The sequence below is a fragment of the Carcharhinus amblyrhynchos genome, chromosome 7 (assembly GCF_965287045.1).
Source record: "Carcharhinus amblyrhynchos chromosome 7, sCarAmb.v2.hapA, whole genome shotgun sequence".
Lineage (NCBI taxonomy): Eukaryota > Metazoa > Chordata > Chondrichthyes > Carcharhiniformes > Carcharhinidae > Carcharhinus > Carcharhinus amblyrhynchos.
The window spans coordinates 10,555,949-10,576,092 of record NC_137330.1 but is presented as its reverse complement, the minus strand read 5'-3'; the positions used below and the strand labels follow the sequence as shown (position 1 = coordinate 10,576,092).

The 20,144-nt window shown below is 52.5% G+C and overlaps 1 protein-coding gene across 4 annotated transcripts in view; it reads left to right on the top strand.

The window, feature by feature from the left end:
• Positions 1-20,144, top strand: part of dst (dystonin) — a 614,201-nt gene that overhangs the window by 323,857 nt on the left and 270,200 nt on the right. For all 4 annotated transcript variants that reach the window (XM_080191940.1, XM_080191941.1, XM_080191942.1 and 1 more), the window contains one exon: positions 19,650-19,802. In XM_080191940.1, the coding sequence (XP_080048066.1) occupies positions 19,650-19,802 (153 nt within the window). The remainder of the gene's footprint in view (positions 1-19,649; positions 19,803-20,144) is intronic.

Sequence of the window (20,144 nt, the reverse complement as noted above, 5' to 3'; positions counted from 1 at the left end):
ATTGTCAGAAAAGCCCATCTGCTTCACTAATGTCCTTTTTTTAGAAAGGAAATCTGCTGTCCTTGCCTGGCCTGGCCTACTCGTGACTCCAGAGCCACAGCAATGTGGCTGACTCTGAAATGCCCTCCGAGGGCAATTGGGGATGGGCGATAAATGCTGGCCCAGCCAGCGAAGCCCAGGACTGAATTAAGGAAAAATATCTAAACCTCATTTACCTTATCCCTTCCGGCTTTTCCATGCTGCAGTTGTACACTCTGTTGGTTGCCAAAGCTGACCAAGCGTTTCAGCTGTTTTTTTTTGCCCTTTCACTCTCTTAATAACTATGAATTGTCGAAACGGCACAATCCTGAGCACCAAACCGCTGCCTCGAATCCTCTTAACCCTCTTCAATTCTTGAGTGTGAGGGTGAAGATTAAAAATTCCATTCTTAGAATCCCTCCAGTGTGACCCATCGAGTCTACACCGACAACAATCCACCCAGGCCCTGTCCCCGTAACTCACGTCTTTACCCCACTAATCCCCCTGACACTAAACGGCAACTTAGCACGGCCGATTCACCAAGCCTGCACACCTTTTGGACTGTGGGAGGAAACCGGAGCACCCGGAAGAAACCCATACAGACGCGGGGAGAATGTGCAAACTCTGCCCAGAGAGTGACCCGAGGCCGGAATTGAACCCGGATCCCTGGCGCTGTGAGGCAGCCGTGCTAACCACTGTGCCACCGTGCTGCTCTGTGTTCCGGTGTCCACCGTTCTCTGATTGGGGCCTGTGGGATATACCTTGTCCTCTGCAATGGTCCTACTCCAAAACTTGAGTTGACTTATCTTCAAGTCAAGTCTCTGCTGAGTGTTCTTTTTCGAGACGCTTAACACGGTGGGGCTCCACCTCCCCTCTCTACCAACATAATCTAAAATCAAACTTTGTGTCCTTGACACGCTGTGGTTTTAAGTTTGGGTTGGCTCTGCAGGAGGGCGTACCCCATACCCCTGTCTTGCCTGATGTGAGCTCAGGGCAAACAAAGAGAATCAAACTTGGGCACTTTTTCTTGCGCTAGAATCAACTTAGACCCTCAACCCTGGGGGAGAGGGGCAAATCCGTACCTCCTCTCCCACTCTGTTTGCTCATTCATCCTGTCTCTCTCCCCTGAGCTGGCTAAAGAACCGTCAAGGGAAATCGGTTCTGCGGACTGCAGAATCACGCCATCCCTCCACAGCAGGTTCGGTCAAATACAAGTTACCATTGAACAGCAATCCCTTCAGACTTCACCCATTGCTCCCCTGCTCACCCAGAATTTGACAGGGGGATTCGCCTCGCCAGCGAGCGATCGGTTTCCAATCCCAGTCCCATAGCATTAGACTCGAGAAGGAAATATCCTTATTGGGTCACAACAGCAGCAGAGCGACTGGACCCGGACAGAAAGGTCCATAGGGTAGGGAGGGGAGGGTCAGTGAGGTGGGGAGGGTCAGTGAGGGAGGAGCACATTGGGGAGGGTCAGTGAAGGGGGCCACATTGGGGAGGGTCAGTGAGGGAGGAGCACATTGGGGTGGGTCAGTGAGGGGGGGGGGGCCACATTGGGGAGGGTCAGTGAAGGGGGCCACATTGGGGTGGGTCAGTGAGGGGGGGGGGGCCACATTGGGGTGGGTCAGTGAAGGGGGCCACATTGGGGTGGGTCAGTGAAGGGGGGGGGGCCACATTGGGGTGGGTCAGTGAAGGGGGGGGGGGGGCACATTGGGGTGGGTCAGTGAAGGGGGCCACATTGGGGTGGGTCAGTGAAGGGGGCCACATTGGGGAGGGTCAGTGAAGGGGGCCACATTGGGGAGGGTCAGTGAAGGGGGCCACATTGGGGTGGGTCAGTGAAGGGGGGCCACATTGGGGAGGGTCAGTGAAGGGGGCCACATTGGGGAGGGTCAGTGAGGGGGGCCACATTGGGGTGGGTCAGTGAGGGAGGAGCACATTGGGGAGGGTCAGTGAGGGGGGGGGCCACATTGGGGAGGGTCAGTGAAGGGGGCCACATTGGGGTGGGTCAGTGAAGGGGGCCACATTGGGGTGGGTCAGTGAAGGGGGCCACATTGGGGAGGGTCAGTGAGGGGGGGGCCACATTGGGGTGGGTCAGTGAGGGGGGGGGGCCACATTGGGGAGGGTCAGTGAGGGGGGGGGGCACATTGGGGAGGGTCAGTGAAGGGGGCCACATTGGGGAGCGTCAGTGAGGGGGGGGGCCACATTGGGGTGGGTCAGTGAAGGGGGCCACATTGGGGTGGGTCAGTGAAGGGGGCCACATTGGGGTGGGTCAGTGAAGGGGGCCACATTGGGGAGGGTCAGTGAGGGGGGGGCCACATTGGGGTGGGTCAGTGAAGGGGGCCACATTGGGGTGGGTCAGTGAAGGGGGCCACATTGGGGTGGGTCAGTGAAGGGGGCCACATTGGGGAGCGTCAGTGAGGGGGGCCACATTGGGGAGGGTCAGTGAGGGGGGGGGCCACATTGGGGAGGGTCAGTGAAGGGGGCCACATTGGGGTGGGTCAGTGAAGGGGGCCACATTGGGGTGGGTCAGTGAAGGGGGCCACATTGGGGTGGGTCAGTGAAGGGGGCCACATTGGGGAGGGTCAGTGAGGGGGGGGCCACATTGGGGAGGGTCAGTGAGGGGGGGGGGCACATTGGGGAGGGTCAGTGAAGGGGGCCACATTGGGGAGCGTCAGTGAGGGGGGGGGCCACATTGGGGTGGGTCAGTGAAGGGGGCCACATTGGGGTGGGTCAGTGAAGGGGGCCACATTGGGGAGGGTCAGTGAGGGGGGGGCCACATTGGGGTGGGTCAGTGAAGGGGGCCACATTGGGGTGGGTCAGTGAAGGGGGCCACATTGGGGAGCGTCAGTGAGGGGGGCCACATTGGGGAGGGTCAGTGAGGGGGGGGGCCACATTGGGGTGGGTCAGTGAAGGGGGCCACATTGGGGTGGGTCAGTGAAGGGGGCCACATTGGGGTGGGTCAGTGAAGGGGGCCACATTGGGGTGGGTCAGTGAAGGGGGCCACATTGGGGAGGGTCAGTGAGGGGGGGGCCACATTGGGGTGGGTCAGTGAAGGGGGCCACATTGGGGTGGGTCAGTGAAGGGGGCCACATTGGGGTGGGTCAGTGAAGGGGGCCACATTGGGGAGCGTCAGTGAGGGGGGCCACATTGGGGAGGGTCAGTGAGGGGGGGGGCCACATTGGGGAGGGTCAGTGAAGGGGGCCACATTGGGGTGGGTCAGTGAAGGGGGCCACATTGGGGTGGGTCAGTGAAGGGGGCCACATTGGGGTGGGTCAGTGAAGGGGGCCACATTGGGGAGGGTCAGTGAGGGGGGGGCCACATTGGGGAGGGTCAGTGAGGGGGGGGGGCACATTGGGGAGGGTCAGTGAAGGGGGCCACATTGGGGAGCGTCAGTGAGGGGGGGGGCCACATTGGGGTGGGTCAGTGAAGGGGGCCACATTGGGGTGGGTCAGTGAAGGGGGCCACATTGGGGAGGGTCAGTGAGGGGGGGGCCACATTGGGGTGGGTCAGTGAAGGGGGCCACATTGGGGTGGGTCAGTGAAGGGGGCCACATTGGGGAGCGTCAGTGAGGGGGGCCACATTGGGGAGGGTCAGTGAGGGGGGGGGCCACATTGGGGTGGGTCAGTGAAGGGGGCCACATTGGGGTGGGTCAGTGAAGGGGGCCACATTGGGGTGGGTCAGTGAAGGGGGCCACATTGGGGAGGGTCAGTGAGGGGGGGGCCACATTGGGGAGGGTCAGTGAGGGGGGGGCCACATTGGGGTGGGTCAGTGAGGGGGGGGGGGCCACATTGGGGAGGGTCAGTGAGGGGGGGGGCCACATTGGGGAGGGTCAGTGAAGGGGGCCACATGGGGAGGGTCAGTGAGGGGGGGGGGCCACATTGGGGTGGGTCAGTGAGGGGGGGGGGGGCACATTGGGGAGGGTCAGTGAAGGGGGCCACATTGGGGAGGGTCAGTGAGGGGGGGGCCACATTGGGGAGGGTCAGTGAGGGGGGGGCCACATTGGGGTGGGTCAGTGAGGGGGGGGGGCCACATTGGGGAGGGTCAGTGAGGGGGGGGCCACATTGGGGAGGGTCAGTGAAGGGGGCCACATTGGGGAGCGTCAGTGAGGGGGGGGGGCCACATTGGGGTGGGTCAGTGAAGGGGGCCACATGGGGAGGGTCAGTGAGGGGGGGGCCACATTGGGGTGGGTCAGTGAGGGGGGGGGGGCACATTGGGGAGGGTCAGTGAGGGGGGGGGCCACATTGGGGAGGGTCAGTGAGGGGGGGGGCCACATTGGGGTGGGTCAGTGAAGGGGGCCACATTGGGGTGGGTCAGTGAGGGGGGCCACATTGGGGTGGGTCAGTGAAGGGGGCCACATTGGGGTGGGTCAGTGAAGGGGGCCACATTGGGGTGGGTCAGTGAAGGAGGCCACATTGGGGAGGGTCAGTGAGGGAGGAGCACATTGGGGAGGGTCAGTGAAGGGGGCCACATTGGGGAGGGTCAGTGAAGGGGGCCACATTGGGGAGGGTCAGTGAAGGGGGCCACATTGGGGAGGGTCAGTGAGGGGGGCCACATTGGGGAGGGTCAGTGAAGGGGGCCACATTGGGGAGGGTCAGTGAAGGGGGCCACATTGGGGAGGGTCAGTGAAGGGGGCCACATTGGGGAGGGTCAGTGAGGGGGGCCACATTGGGGAGGGTCAGTGAAGGGGGCCACATTGGGGAGGGTCAGTGAAGGGGGCCACATTGGTGAGGGGATTGGGAGGTCAGTGAAGGGGGCACATTGGGGGAGGGTCAGTGAGGGAGAGGTCACGTTGCGAAGGATCAATGGGGGTGGGTGTATTGGGCAGGGTCAGTGACGGGGATGCATTGGGCAGGGTCAGTGACGGGATTGGGAGGTCAGTGACAGGGGGTTCAGATTGGGGAGGGTCGGGGGGGAGGATGTTCTTGAGTATCAGTGATGGGGGGTCAGTGAGAAGGTGTTGGGGGATCAGTGAGGGGGGGGTTGGCTAGTACATTGTAGAGGGTCAGTGATGGTGGGGTCAGTGAGCGGAGGTTGGAGAGTCAGTGAGAAGGTGTTGAGGTGCCGGTGAAGTTGGGGGGTGAAGTTGGAATTCTGGAGGGTCAGTGATGGGGGTGTGATTGGTGCTGTTCTGGAAGAGTCCCTGCACACAGTGCCAGGATGCAATGGCATTTTGTAATGAACCAGTTTGGCTGAATTTGTGCAAGATGTTCCTGGCACTTGTGGCTACAGAGTGACCTCAACTCACCCCACACCACTGAGCAGCGCTCACTGTTAACACTGGAGTTAGTTTACCCAAGAACTGGCACAGCCCCCCTGTATTGGTGAAGAAGCTGTTAAATATTTAACAGGGCTTGAGGAGAATCCAAGTCTCCCAGTAATTCAAAATCAGCTCACCGTCACCAAAGTACGGTCAAAATTCACAGTGGGGGAGAAAGGATTTGGATATAATCACCCTGACTCTGGTCCACTAAAGAACCTGCTCACCTTTACACCAATCACCTTTCCTTATGAGAAATCACTTTGTCACCATGGTTACAGCTCTTATTATCTCAGCAAATAAATACTCTGCTAGTTTTTCGCAGGATTTTTATTCCTGCCTTTCATTCTTGGATTTGGCTTTTGGGAACATACTTTTCGTGGCTCGCTCTCTCTCGCGCCCGTGCTCGCTCGCTCTCTCTCGCGCCCGTGCTCGCTCTCTCTCGCGCCCGTGCTCGCTCTCTCTCGCGCCCGTGCTCGCTCTCTCTCGCGCCCGTGCTCGCGCTCTCTCTCTCGCGCCCGTGCTCGCGCTCTCTCTCTCTCGCGCCCGTGCTCGCTCTCTCTCTCTCGCGCCCGTGCTCGCGCTCTCTCTCTCGCGCCCGTGCTCGCGCTCTCTCTCTCTCGCGCCCGTGCTCGCTCTCTCTCTCTCGCGCCCGTGCTCGCTCGCTCTCTCTCGCGCCCGTGCTCGCGCTCTCTCTCTCTCGCGCCCGTGCTCGCTCTCTCTCTCTCGCGCGCCCGTGCTCGCTCTCTCTCTCTCGCGCCCGTGCTCGCGCTCTCTCTCGCGCCCGTGCTCGCTCTCTCTCTCTCGCGCCCGTGCTCGCTCTCTCTCTCTCGCGCCCGTGCTCGCTCTCTCTCTCTCGCGCCCGTGCTCGCTCTCTCTCTCTCGCGCCCGTGCTCGCTCTCTCTCTCTCGCGCCCGTGCTCGCTCTCTCTCTCTCGCGCCCGTGCTCGCTCTCTCTCTCTCGCGCCCGTGCTTGCGCTCTCTCTCGCGCCCGTGCTCGCTCTCTCTCTCTCGCGCCCGTGCTCGCTCTCTCTCTCTCGCGCCCGTGCTCGCTCACTCTCTCGCGCGCCCGTGCTCTCTCTCTCTCGCGCCCGTGCTCGCTCTCTCTCTCTCGCGCCCGTGCTCGCTCTCTCTCTCTCGCGCCCGTGCTCGCTCTCTCTCTCTCGCGCCCGTGCTCGCTCTCTCTCTCTCTCGCGCCGGTGCTCGCTCTCTCTCTCTCTCGCGCCGGTGCTCGCTCTCTCTCCCTCGCGCCCGTGCTCGCTCTCTCTCCCTCGCGCCCGTACTCGCCCATTGCGACACAGCTACAGTCCCAACTCTTTATTTTTTTTTTCACTGTAAACATTATTAATTTTCGCAGATGGCTGAACTGGGACTCGGCAATTTGTGTGGCCAAATGGGCAAAGATTTCCGGGAGAAAGAGACTGTGTTGTTTGGGCTCGAAGGTTTAAAAAATGACACCAAGTATTCAGAAACCAAGCAGAAAGCCCCTGACCCAAGTGTGAGCTGCCGGGATGCCCCTGATTCTGTCAGTGGACAGAGAGCGGGGCGCGGAGACGAGGCTGATTTTGTGGGAGCTCGGTTAAGCCAAATGCATATTTCCTCCAGCAGCGAGCTGTTCTTGCAGAGCGTGTCAGTGACACACCGCTCTGAGATACGAGAACTGTGTTCAAACCAGAGCAACAATGGGACATTCCCCACGCAAGCCACTGACTCACGTCAGACAGGCAGCGAGCAAAGCATCCTCAGCAAAATCCAGGGCGGATCCGCTCTCCCGGCTCGCGTTCCAGAATTCCAGGGACTCCGTCGCCGAGTGTTGGCCAAGGACTTGGTTGAGGCGGAGCTCTTGAACAAAAATATCGCCGAGCAGCTCGAGAGGGGGACCACGACCGTTGCGCAGGTCCAGAAATCCCTGGGCAAGTACCTGGACAAAGTCAACTCGATAGCTGGCCTGTACTTGGAAGCCAGCAGGCAGAAGATGTCCTTCTGCGAGGCAGCGAAGGAGGGGCTGATTGAATCCTCGGTCGCCCTGGGCTTTCTGGAAGCTCAGGCTGCCACGGGCTACATTGTCCACACCCCGTCCCACGGCAAGTACACCGTTCAGGAGGCCCTCGAGAAAGGGCTGGTCCCCTCCGAGTTCGGGGAGAGGCTGCTGGAGGCGGAGAAGGGGGTCACGGGGTACGTTGACCGCGGCGAGACCTTGTCCCTGTTCCAAGCCGTGGAGAGCCAGCTGCTCCCCCACCGGACTGGGCGGAGGCTGCTGGAGGCCCAGGTCGCCACGGGGGCCATCGTTGACCCGGTGCGGAGCGTCAGGCTGCCGCTGGAGACGGCTTGCAGGCGGGGGCTCCTCAGCCAGGAGGCCGTCCAGAAGCTGTACAAGGGGCAGGGCAGCAGCCGGGGGTTCCGGGATCCCAATGGCGCGAGGCGGGCCATGCACTACGTGGAACTGATGCGACTGTGCGTGGTGGACCTGGAAGGGAATTACTTTCTCCTCCCCTTTGGGGTACGGAAGATCTCCACCCCCTCTCCGGCCAGGGCTGACACGGTCTCGGTGGTCGATACCAGCACAAAGTCGGAGATAACCTTACACGACGCGTTCCTGAAGTACTACATCGAGAGGCAGACCTACCTGGAACTCGCGGCTCTGCGCTCCCAGTGGAGGGAGACTGCGGACGGGTCGCAGTGTTTCCTCACCGACAGGAACTCGGGGAGGCAATTCAGCATCGACGACGCCTTGACCCAGGGCGTCATCAGCCAAACGGATCTGAACAAGTACCGAGATGGCCACATCACGGTGACCGAGCTAGCCGACCTATTGCTGAGTCGGGCCACCGTCACCCCCGACCTCAACAGCCCAATTGCAGGCGTTTGGGACCTCGGCGCTTGCCGAAGGAAGTCCGTCGTGGAGGCCATGCGTCAGAACTTGGTGGATAGGTTGACGGCCACCCGGCTGCTCGAGGCCCAGGCCTGTACGGGTGGAATAACCGACCCAGCGACCGGGAGGAAGTACTCCGTCCCGGAGGCCTTGCGGAGGGACCTGATCGACAGCGAGATGGCGGCCGGCGTCCAGAAGGCGGAGCAGGCTTACAGGGGCTTCCTCCAGCCAGGGGGGCGGGCCCCCGTGTCGGTCGCCAAGGCCGTGCGCGGGAGCCTCCTCGACCCCGAGCTGGGCCACCGATTCCTGGAGCTGCAGTGTGTGACCGGGGGGCTGGTGGATCCATCCCTGCCCGAACGGATCCCCTTGGAGGAGGCCCTGAGGAAGGGCCTCGTTGACGAGCAGGCTGCTCAGAGACTGAAGGACGAAAAGACGCACGCCAGGAACTTGGTTTGCCCCAGAAGCAAGCAGAAGCTGACCTACAAGGAGGCTTTGGCCAGAGCCGTATTCGACTGCCACACGGGATTGCGACTCCTGGAAGCAGCTGAACATCCTAAAGGTCCCGGCTAAATGCTTCACCTCCCCGCTGTCTCCCTTTCACCGCACACTTCCTCTGCTTTTATGTACACGCTGTGCGGTCTGGCGCAAAGCTTCGGCTGAATTAGCTTATGCCCCACGTGGGCTTAAACACTTGGCACCTCTCCAGTACCTTGCCCCCATTGCCCTTCCTTCACAAGCCAGCCCAGTCAGTCAGTATTGAGGTGTGGTCGGACGTTGGGAATGTTGTCGCTGAACTTGATCCCGTTTTTGCCAAGCTTTCCATCAGGAAGTCAGTGGGTGAAGTTCAGTGGGCTGGATTTGCCTAATTCAGCTCCTAATCCCTGGCGGCCTTTTCTTCCCCCACCACCACTACCTCTCCTGACCTTGGGAGGCTGAACCCAATTGCCCACGTTCCCCTCGCCATTCCAGCCGAGACCCAGGACTTAACCCGGGAAGCTTCCCAGCTGACGTAGATTATCCTGACACACAGTCTGGTTACGAACGGAACTGTCACAGAGTAACCCAATATCTTGTCCCCTCTTGTCTTGCACAGATATCTTTCCGTACCATTCAACTTCATCCCAAATTCTGTTCCCTTTTCTCTTAAGTTAAGCAAGGAGGATACAACTGAGACCAGTTTGTGTGACCATGCTTGTGCCTGTTCAAGAACTCTCAATAGTGTCAACTAGTGATGTAAACTAGGAATTGTCTAATAGTTGTAGATCTGGTCTTGCTCTATCCCGTTGAGTACATGGTAGTGCCACATGTCACAATGGTTAGCACTTCTCTTTGTGAGGCAAAGTCTTAGTCTCAACCATTCGTCCTGTTACCATCACGGACAGATACACCTGCGACAGGTAGATTGGTGAGGGAAAGACCAGGTAGAAAACCAGTGATGTGATCTCAGCAGCACGGTGATGCAGTGGTTAGCATGGCTGCCTCAAAGCCCCAGGGACCCGGGTTCTATTGTCTGTGCAGAGTCTGCACATTCTCCCCGTGTCTGCATGAGTTTCCCTTGGGTGCTTCAGTTTCCTCCCATGGTTTGAAAGACGTGCTGGTTAGGGTGCATCGGCCGTGCTAAATTCTCCCCCGGTGTACCTGAACTGGCGTCGGAGTGTGGCGACTGGGGGATTTTCACAGTAACTTCATTGCAGTGTTAACGTGTTAAGCCTACTTGTGAGACTTAGAAAATAAACAATTGAGTCACAGATATTACACAGTGGTTCTGCATTCTGACAACATGGGACGGGACGTTATGGCCTTGTTCGGGCGAGACTGGAAATCCCTGCCCGAGGTCAATGGACATTTCTGTTGTCGGACCCGCACCAACTCCATGGTGGGCGAGGTGATAGAGTTTTGGCCCTTGGGTGACGAGAGATGGGCAATAAATGCTGGCTGGCCAGCCAGCGACGCCCATGTCCCAATGAATGAATAAAGAAAATATTCTGAGTTATGGTCTGGGATGCACTGCCTGACAGGGCAATGGAAGCAGATTCAATCATAACTTTAAAAAGGGAATTAGGTCAACTGTTAAACATTGAATGGTCCTTGAAAGAGTTGCTACAGGGATGATGGGCAGAATGCTCTTCTGCTGTGCTCCAAGATTTCCCTCAACCTACGAGTCTGTCAGATGATGTGAAATGAGGAAAGTGAAGCTAGTTTAGCCCAGTCTGCTCGTGATCAAATCTCTCCTCATGACTCCAATGTATTCCGTTTTCTTGGTGAATAAATATCTCCGAAATGTATGTTTTGTGAGTGGCTGTTGCCTCAAATGTGATTCAGGAATCAATTGAAATGTTAGTTACTTCAGGAGGTTTTAGTTTGTGGCTTGCTTCCTGAGATCTCACTTTCTTTGTTAAATGTGGCTTATGGAAAAACTGTGTGAAGTTCCGCCCACCCCCTTGTAGTGTTTAGCTGGTGTCCTAGTAGTAAACACAAATGTGTTCTGCTCTGCAGTGTTCCAACCACAAGATCTACAGAAAGGGCTCAAGGTGGTATTTTACACTTGACAGGGGAGACAGTGGCAGAGTGGGGATGTCAGTGGATTGGCAATCCAGAGGCCGAGGCTCATGCCCAGTGGGCGCGGGTTCAAATCCTGGCAGCTTCTGAAATTTAAACTCAGTGAATCAAACCTGGAATTGAAAGGATCATCAACTGGAGTTTAAAAACCCATCTGGTTCACCAATGTCCTTTTAAGGAAGGAAACCTGCCATCCTTACCTGGTCTGGCCTACATGTGACTCCAGAGCCACAGCAATGTGGTTGACTCAGAACTGCCCTTTGAAATGGCCGAGCAAGCCACTCAGTTCAAGGGGTAATTAGGGATGGGCAACAAATGCTTACCTTGCCTACGTCCCATGAAAAAAAAATAAGCTAATTTACTCCACTCGTAACTCTTGCCAAAATGGAAAGCAGTTTCTCTCTGTGGAAAGGAATATCCTGATTATGGAGAAAATCTTTGAGCTCACAAGAATTTAAACATTTACTGATAGGTTTGAGTCCCGTCTTGAGTCTGAAGAATGGAATCTGCACGATTTCCCCGTGTCTGCGTGGGTTTCCTCCGGGTGCTCTGGTTTCCTCCCGCAGTCTGAAAGACATGCTGGTTAGGTGCATTGACCAAACTAAGTTCTCCCTCAGTGTACCCAAACAGGCGCCAGAGTGTGTGGCGACTAGGGGATTTTCACAGTAACTTCATTGCAGTGTTAGTGTAAGCCTACTTGTGGCACTAACAAATAAACTTTAAATACTCAGCATGTCAGGCAGTATCTGCACAGAGAGGAACAGTTAATGCTTCAAGTTGATGACCTTTCATTGGAACTTAATTTTTCATTCCAGATTTCCAGCATAGGCTAATAAATAAACTTTAAAAGTTCTCATCTTTGGTGATAGTTTTGGTGAGTTTTTATCCGTAGTAATATACTGCCTGAGAGGGAAGCTGATTCATGCGTAACTTCCAAAAAGGGAATTGGATAAACTTGAAGGGACATGGAATTAATTGGAAAGTGCTTTCAAAGAGTTGACCATGTACATTGGGGCGATTGGCGTTTTACATTATTTATTTATGGGATGTGGGTGTCACTTGCTTGAGCATCCTTAGTTTCCCTTGAGAAGTGATGATGAGCTGCCTTGAATGGCTACAGTCCATATGGTGTAGGGACCACCCTCTGTGCTGTGAGGGAGGGCGTTCCGGGATTTTGACCCAGCGACAGTGACGGAGTGGCGATATATTAGTGAGTGACTGAGGGGAACTTCCTGGTGGTGGCGTTGCCATGCACCAACTGCCTATGGCCTTCCAGCTGGCACAGGAAGTCCTCATTACCTCCAGCTGGCACGGCCATCAGAAGCTCAGGCTGTGGATAGGGAGCGAGGCCTGAGATCTGTGAGCAGGAGTGTAGGGCAGAGGCCACCTCACCGCCTGGTTTCTCACACGTCGCCGTCCTCCTCCCAAGAGGTGGTGTCTCTCCAGTACTATCCACAGTTTTATTAGGGACAGGGATTCAAGCCCTGCAGATTGTCGGGAAGGGTCCAGGCACTGGACTGAGACAATGGAAAATAATAGAGAGAGAGACTGGGAAATATAAGGGACCAGGTCAGAAACTCCAGGGTATTTTATGAAGTTAGCCTAGACCCGAATGTTTACATTTGATTTTGGCATTAGGGTGAGCATCAAGTGTTTCACTCAGGTATGATTCAAGTGACCCACTAAGGAACTTTTATCAAAATCAACTTTATTTCAGAACACACTATAACAAAAAGAGTTAGCATAACTTTTACCAAACAAAATACTTAAACATGACAAAGTATAATTCTTAACAGCTAGCTGTCTCTGTTGTTCCAATTTAGCAGTGTCTCCACAGAGACATAAATCCCTTCCCTAGAACCAATGAACACAGACACCAAATATGCTTCGATGGGTACTAGATTTCTGGCCTTTTGACATTTCTGGAGAGTGATCCAGACAGATCCCTGTCTTCTAATTCTCATACAGCAACTTCCAGAGACAGAGAGAGCCACCCCCAGACAACAGAACCTTGGCAGATTCCACACTCCATTTCAAACAGAGCAAGAGACCCAGAGAAAGCATCCTCTCTCTAAAAATCCCAAAAGCAGACCCCCTTGAGTTCTAGGTGAAAGCATAGTCATAAGATCTTCCCCGTCAATTGACCGAATCAATCAACCACTCTGCAATACCCCAAGGGAAAACACAAAACTACACTGTTCGTTATTTGATATTAAACAAACAATGGAGCAGTTAAGATCAATTATGTTGCTGCAGTAACAATACAGTGCTTCTGGATCCAGACAAAACCACCCTGATGGCAGTGATGAATAAAAACATTCAGCGCAGACACATGACTGAAATAAATTTCCAAAAGAGATGGTATCGTCACCGAAAGGAGAGAGAGACTGGGAAAGGAATGAGAGTGTCTGTCGCCAGGGACTTATAGCTTGAGCAGTGCCACTCCACATCAAGCATGGCTGACCAGGGGTCTCTTCCACTCTTACTGCCAGCCATTGCCGTGTTGGAAGGACTTTACAGATTGATATATTATGCATGTTAACTATCTTCCTTGGCCATCAAGTTATTGAGCGGGACTGCAGCTGGAGCCTCTGGTTCAGAGGCAGAGATGCCACCCTCTGGACCACAAGACCGCCTTGTGGTTTAAAAGGTGCCACTAAAGCTACCTTGCTGAGTAACTCCAATGCTTCCTGTGGATGGTCCACACTGCTGCCACTGTTTGGTGACTGGAGTGCTGTCCAGTGGATTTCAGTGACCTGGATGGCATCCAAGCTGCTTGAGTGCTGTGGGAGCTGCGCTCATCAGGCAGCGTGGTGGCACAGTGGGTTAGCATTACTCCCTCACGGTGCTGGGGACCTGGGTTCAATTCCCGGCTTGGGTCACTGTGTGGAATCTCCCCGTGTCTGCGTGGGTTTCCTCTGATTTCCTTCCACAGTCCGAAAGATTGTGTGCATTGGCCATGCTAAATTCTCCCTCAGTGTGCCAGAACATGGCGACTAAGGGGATTTTCACAGTAACTTCATTGCAGTGTTAATGTAAGCCAACTTGTGACTGACAAATAAACTGTAGGCAAGTGGAAAATAATTCATCATGCTCCTGACTTGTGCCCTATAGATGGTGAGCAGGTTTTGGGGTGTTACAAAGTGAGTTACAGTAAGGAGTCTCACAACAACAGGTTAAAGTCCAACAGGTTTATTTGGAATCACGAGCTTTCAGAGTGCTGCTCCTTCAGGTGAGTGGAGAGCTGGGTTCACAAACACAGCATATGTAGACACAGACATAATATGAAAGTAAGTTATGTCACAGAATCCCCAGCCTCTGATCTGCTCTTGTAACCATAGTATTTATATGGCTGGCCCAATGTAGTTTCCAGTCGATGGTAACCCCTAAGGTGTTGATCGTAGGGGATTCAGCGATGGTAATGCCATTGAATGTCAAAGGAAGATGGTTAAATTCTCTCTTGCTGGTGATGGTCATTGCTTGGCACTTGTGCTGCAAATGTTACTTGCCAGTGAGATGGCGAAGGCCATCAAGGTTTTGCTGCGTGTAGGCATGGATTGCTTCAGTATCTGAGGGGCCATAAATGGTACTGACCATTGTGCAGTCATCGGTGAACATCCCCACTTCTGACCTCACGGCAGAGGAAAGGCCATTGATGAAGCAGCTGGAGGTGGTTGAGCCTCGGACTGTACCCTGAGGAACTCCTGCAGTGATGTCCTGGGACTGCGATGACCTCCAACAATCACAGCCAACTGTGCGACATTAAACAGTGGAGAGCTTTCCTCCTGATTCCCATTAAGTTCAACTTTATCTCCTTCTGTACTTATCATTCTTGCACATGCCTGCAATAAAACACATTTAAAACATACTGCAAAATGTGAACTCAATAAGCTTTACCAGTCTCCTTGATTTATCAGGTCTACTTTTATAATGATAATTGTCATATTATCAGGTTTGTGTTCTCAGAGGCTTCTCTCATAGTTTATCTGGCCAGCAACAAAACAATGATTTTAACATAATGTACCATGTCGCTTCACAGGAGTATTATAAAACATTTATCAGGTGGCACAGTGGTTAGCACTGCTGCCTCACAGAACCAGCGACCCGGATTCAATTTCTGGCTGTTTGGAGTCTGTACATTGTCCCCGTGTCTGCCTGGGTTTCCTCCAGGTGCTCCTGTTTCCTCCCTATAGTCTGAAGGACATGCTGGTTAGGTACATTGACCTGAATGGTCACTGGAGTGTGGTGACTAGGGGATTTTCACAGTAGCTTCAGTGCAGTGTTAACATAAGCCTACTTGTGACACTAATAAATTAATTTCAAACTTTAAAAGCTTTGAATTTTAAAAACACCACACAGTGCAACGTGAGAATTTAGGCCAAAGCTTTGTCAAAGATTTCAATTATGAGGAGTGATGTGAGACAGATCCATTGCTTGGGACCCTAACAGTTCGAGGTGGCAGTGCAGATGTCTTAGAGTCATGTGAGTGGAGGAGATGAGGGAGACAGGGAGGGATGAGATACTGGAGGGATTTGAAAACGAAGATTATAAAACTAAAATCGAGATGTTCTTGACCGGAGACCATTGTTGGTTAGTGGTGATGGGCGAAACAAGGTTCAGTGTGAATTTGATTGGACTTAGTATTGTCACATGTATTAGCATACAGAGAAAAATATTGTTTCTATACAAATCATACCGTGTATAGAGAAGGAAAGGAGAGGGTACAGAATGTAGCGTTACAGTCATAGCTAGAATGTGGAGAAAGATCAACTTAATGTAAGGTAGGTCTATTCAAAAGTCTGATGACAGCAGGGAAGGAGCTGTTCTTGAGTAGGTTGGTATGTGACCTCAGACTTTTGTATCCTTTTTCCAATGGGAGAAGGTGGAAGGGAGTATGTCCGGAGCACATGGGGTCCTCGAATACGCTGACTGCTTTTGTGAGGCAGTGGGAGTTAGGATCAAGTTTACAGAGAGTAGAACATGGGAGAATAGCCAGAAGAGCATTGGAATAGTGAGATCTCGAGGTCATAAAGGCGTGATTGAGGGTTTCAGCAGCAAATGAGCTGAGATCAGGTTGATGTTATGGATGTAGAAATAGGCAGCCTCTGTGATGGAATGGACGAGGTCAGAAACTCATCCCAGAATTAAATTTGTCACCAAGGTTGTGCACAGGCTGGATTAATATCATACATGGTTGCCAGGGAGGGGACGGCAGATCCAGAGAACAGGAGGCACAGAGACTATGGCACTCTGAGGGGACAGCATCTATATTCCTCTTTATCCAGTACTGGATGTCGGTTAAGCCGTCGGATAATTTGGCAAGACTGGCAGGGTCTGGAGAGGTGGCAGTGAGATAGAACTTGGTGCTGTCAGCGTGCAGGTGAAAACTAAGGCTGTACCTGAGAAATCACCATGTGAAAATGCAGCATGTGGATGTAGGTGGGGCCAAGGATTGATTTTTGGGGGTCACCAAAGGTAATGGGATTAGAAAGAGAAATCTTTGCAAGTGGCGACCATGATTAGATAGATACGAATGGAATCAGGCAAGTTCAATCCCACTGGATGACATTTGACTTGTTGGAGACGGATGGCATGGTCAACTGTGTCAAAAATCATGGACAGGTTGAGATGAATGGGGACTAGATGAGCTCTCGGGACTAAGAATGATGATGCATGGTCTGTTCTGAGTCGTGTGTAAAGGACCTCAATGTGAGGGAGGGAATTCATTGCGTAAGTTTCCTGCTCCTGAAATGTTATCCTGTGAATCCTTGCTGTAAAATCCTTTGTGAGAGTGTTGAGTGGAAAATATGCTTTTTGGTTTGGCATGGTGACACAGCGGTTAGCACTGCTACCTCACAGCGCCAAGGACCTGGATTCAATTCCAGCCTCGGGTCACTATCTTGTGTGGAGTTTGCACTTTCCCCATCTGGCTGCGTGGTGCTCCAGTTTCCTCCCACAGTCCAAAGATGTGCAGGTTAGGTTGATTGGCTATGCTAAGTTATCCTTTAGTGTCCCAGGATGTGTATGTTAGGGGGATTAGCAGGGTAGATATGTGGGGTTTTGGGGATAGGACCTGTGGGTGGGATTGTTGTTGATGCAGACTCAATGGGCTAAATGGCCTCCGTCTGCACTGTAGGGATTGTATAGGCTCAGCTCTGATGCTTCACCAGTCAAATAGCCTGCTACTGTCGACTGTTGAGGCTTGCAGAGAATGATTGGCCACTGGGTGGGGGTCAACAAAGGATGAGTTGTAGCTGTGAGATTATGGAAGACTAGAAAATCCGTGGGCTATTGACCTTGGAATGGATGCAAAATGGGGTATTGATCGCTGGTTAAAAACCTGTCAGGCAGGAGTGGGTGATGTGGGTGGGGGAATAAGAAGTCTTAAACAATACAGTAAGGGCTTGTTTATAGCAATCCATAAAGAAAAGATAAGCAGATATCCAGATAATTGTTCACCCATTGGTTCTAACTTTTTTGCATACAGTGATGAACATTTATTTCTCCACTTGTTTGGCAATCCCTTCCAACACTTGAGACATTCAGCTGCTGATCTCTAAATTGAAAAACAATTCACTATAGCAACTAGAAACTTCACTTCTCCAACTTGAGAGATGCCAACGTGAGTTGATGTATTTTCCACTCTCAACATGGACATTACTTGGTTGGATAAGGGAACTTTGAAGATCGCCAGTGCATAAGGTGGCAGAACCTCTCAAGCCTTGATTAAAGGAATGGCTTCAAAAGATTTTTTTTTCAGATACTGTAGCGTTCCACTGGGCGATCTTACCAAAGAAAATTCAAGTTCCAAATCAGTGGGAAGATGAGAGAGAATCACGCAGTTCTTTGGACAAGATGAAAAATCGAATCTTACCTGTCAAAAAATGAGGCCAAACCAGTTTGTTGCCAGCAGGGAGAGGGGCTAAGTTGGCCAAAAACAGACAGATGGCAGCAAAGAGCACCATTGCGCATGTTTTGTGAACACAGAGATCTGACAGTCACTGCCTCCACCAGCCAGAGCTGGGCTTTTGTGGCTGATTTCCAACGCCCCCCCCCCCCCCCCCCCAACTACTGAAATGTTGAGAAGCTGAAATCCCCCCAATCCCCGATCGCTGTTGCAGAGTGGCAGTGCCCCCCCATTACCAATGATCGCTGCTGCAGAATGGCAGTGGTTTTCTCTTCCACTGCCCCTGATCAGCCCGCCCCTGTCTGGCACCACTCCCAGTTGACTGTGCCTTCTTGGAACTTCCTGTCGCCTGGTGGGCAGTGCCAGGGTGCCAGGCTAGCACTGCCAAAGCGGCATCCACTCCTCTGCCCCCAGTCTCCCAGGCAGGCCTCAGTGGCCTCCGATCCTGCCAGTGAGGCCATCGCCTCTGTCCCTGTTGATGGGGAACCATATATGATCTTCATCAGAGGGAGCCTTCACTGGCGAGACCACACAGACCAGTGAGCTCTAGCCTCCCTTGTAATATTTAAATTCTACTTTACATAGAATTTAAATATTACAGTCAGCCTCGCGGAGGATGCTGGTAAGATCTAATTTTTTGGTGCTCTCGCAATCTTACTTGGTTGCCCCACCCATTGGCCTTTGGGGTGAGAAGGTAATGTTGCAGCAATTGTGTTTGAGCATTATTTATAACAAAAATTCTTACAGGTTGTAATTAGATTACTAGCTTATTCCCTCGTAAAATAATATTTTTCTATTTTCACAATTTTTTTCTTGTCTTCTGTTTGAATAGCTATATGTCACACGCAGTCCCTTTTGTTTCTCACGTATTCTACCTATTTTTAGAGCTGCACCGTATAGAATTTGCTCTTTTATTTCTGCAATACTGAGCACAACAAATGCTTTCAGGGGCAATAGTAAGAATTTGGAACTGGAAACTCTCAATCAACTAAAGCAGCATCTGCAGGATGCAGATAACCTCGTATCTGGAGGTGTAACTTTTACACTAGAGTTAAAACTCTGAGAGTCAAACCCAGTGCAAAATATTGTATTCAGTTTTGTTAGTGATGTATTTAATTCTGTATGTTGTTTATACTAGAAAAAGTCAAGCATTTTTTTGCATGTCAATGTCTTCAATATATATTAGTATATCAAATAAAAGGGGAGGCAATGGCCTAGTGGTGGTATTGCTAGACTATTAATCCAGAAACTCAGCTAACGTTCTGGGGACCCAGCTTTGAATCCCACCATGGCAGATGGTGGAATTTGAACTCGATTTTAAAAATCTGGAATTAAGAATCTACAGATGACCATTGTCGGAAAAGCCCATCTGGTTCACTGATGTGCTTTGGGGAAGGAAATCTGCCGTCCTTAACCCGTCTGGCTTACATGTGACTCCAGAGTACAGCAACGTGGTTGGTTCTCAACCGCCTTCCAGGGGGGCAACTCGGGGTGGCACAGTGGTTAGCATTGCTGCCTCACAGCTCCAGGGACCTGGGTTCAATTCCCAACTTGGATCACTCTCTGTGCAGAGTCTGCATGTTCTCCCCGTGTCTGCATGGGTTTCCTCCCACAGTCTGAAAGACGTGCTGGTTCAGTGCATTGGCCGTGCTAAATTCTCCCTCAGTGTACCTGAATAGGAGCCGGAGTGTGGCGACTAGAGGATTTTCACAGTAACTTCATTGCGGTGTTAATGTAAGCCTACTTGTGACTAATAAATAGACTTTCGAGATGGACAGTAAATGTTGGCCAGCCAGCAATGTCCATGTCCCAAGAATGAATTAAAAAAAAACATTGATTCATTGACTAATTTTGCAATTGAGCTCCAGGTCAATAAATTTGGGAGAGAGGGAGTGAAGAGTGTTTTGGAATGTGCTGACCCATAGAGATTGTTCATGATGGTGGGTTACCATTTTGTGGGTAATAACTGGGGGAGAGGGGGGATTGTCACAGCGGGTGGGATTGTTTTTTTTTAAAGCATCTTTTTAACTCCACCAGAAATCAGTAGAAGAAGCAAAGCAAGAGCATGTCGATAAAGTTGGTGAATTGTTGAAGTGGGTGTCCGAGAAGAGCAAGAGTTTGGCTAAGAGACAACAGGAATCTCCAGCAGCGGAGCGAGCTACAGCGGAGACATCGCTTTCCGAGAAACAGGTATTGCGGATCGCGCACACGTCAGTGTTTGTTTGTTTTTACACGGAACATCCCATTGAATTTCCGTGGGGGAGTATAGAGTCACTGTCCTCATCAGTTTGCGAGAAGCATTGTTTTTGAAAAAAATAAATATTTTTGCTTCTCAATCGAATGCAGTTTTTTCAGTTCCATTGTGGGGAAAACTAAGACAAGTCAAAATCACGAGGCAAATATCTCTGTGCTAAAGACATAACAAATTTATTAAACATAAAAACAAGCCAACACAAATGTACGCCGACCAGAGTCTGACGAAGGATTAAACAGCTCTAAGGACAGAGTGACAGAACTTCTCCGAAACAAACA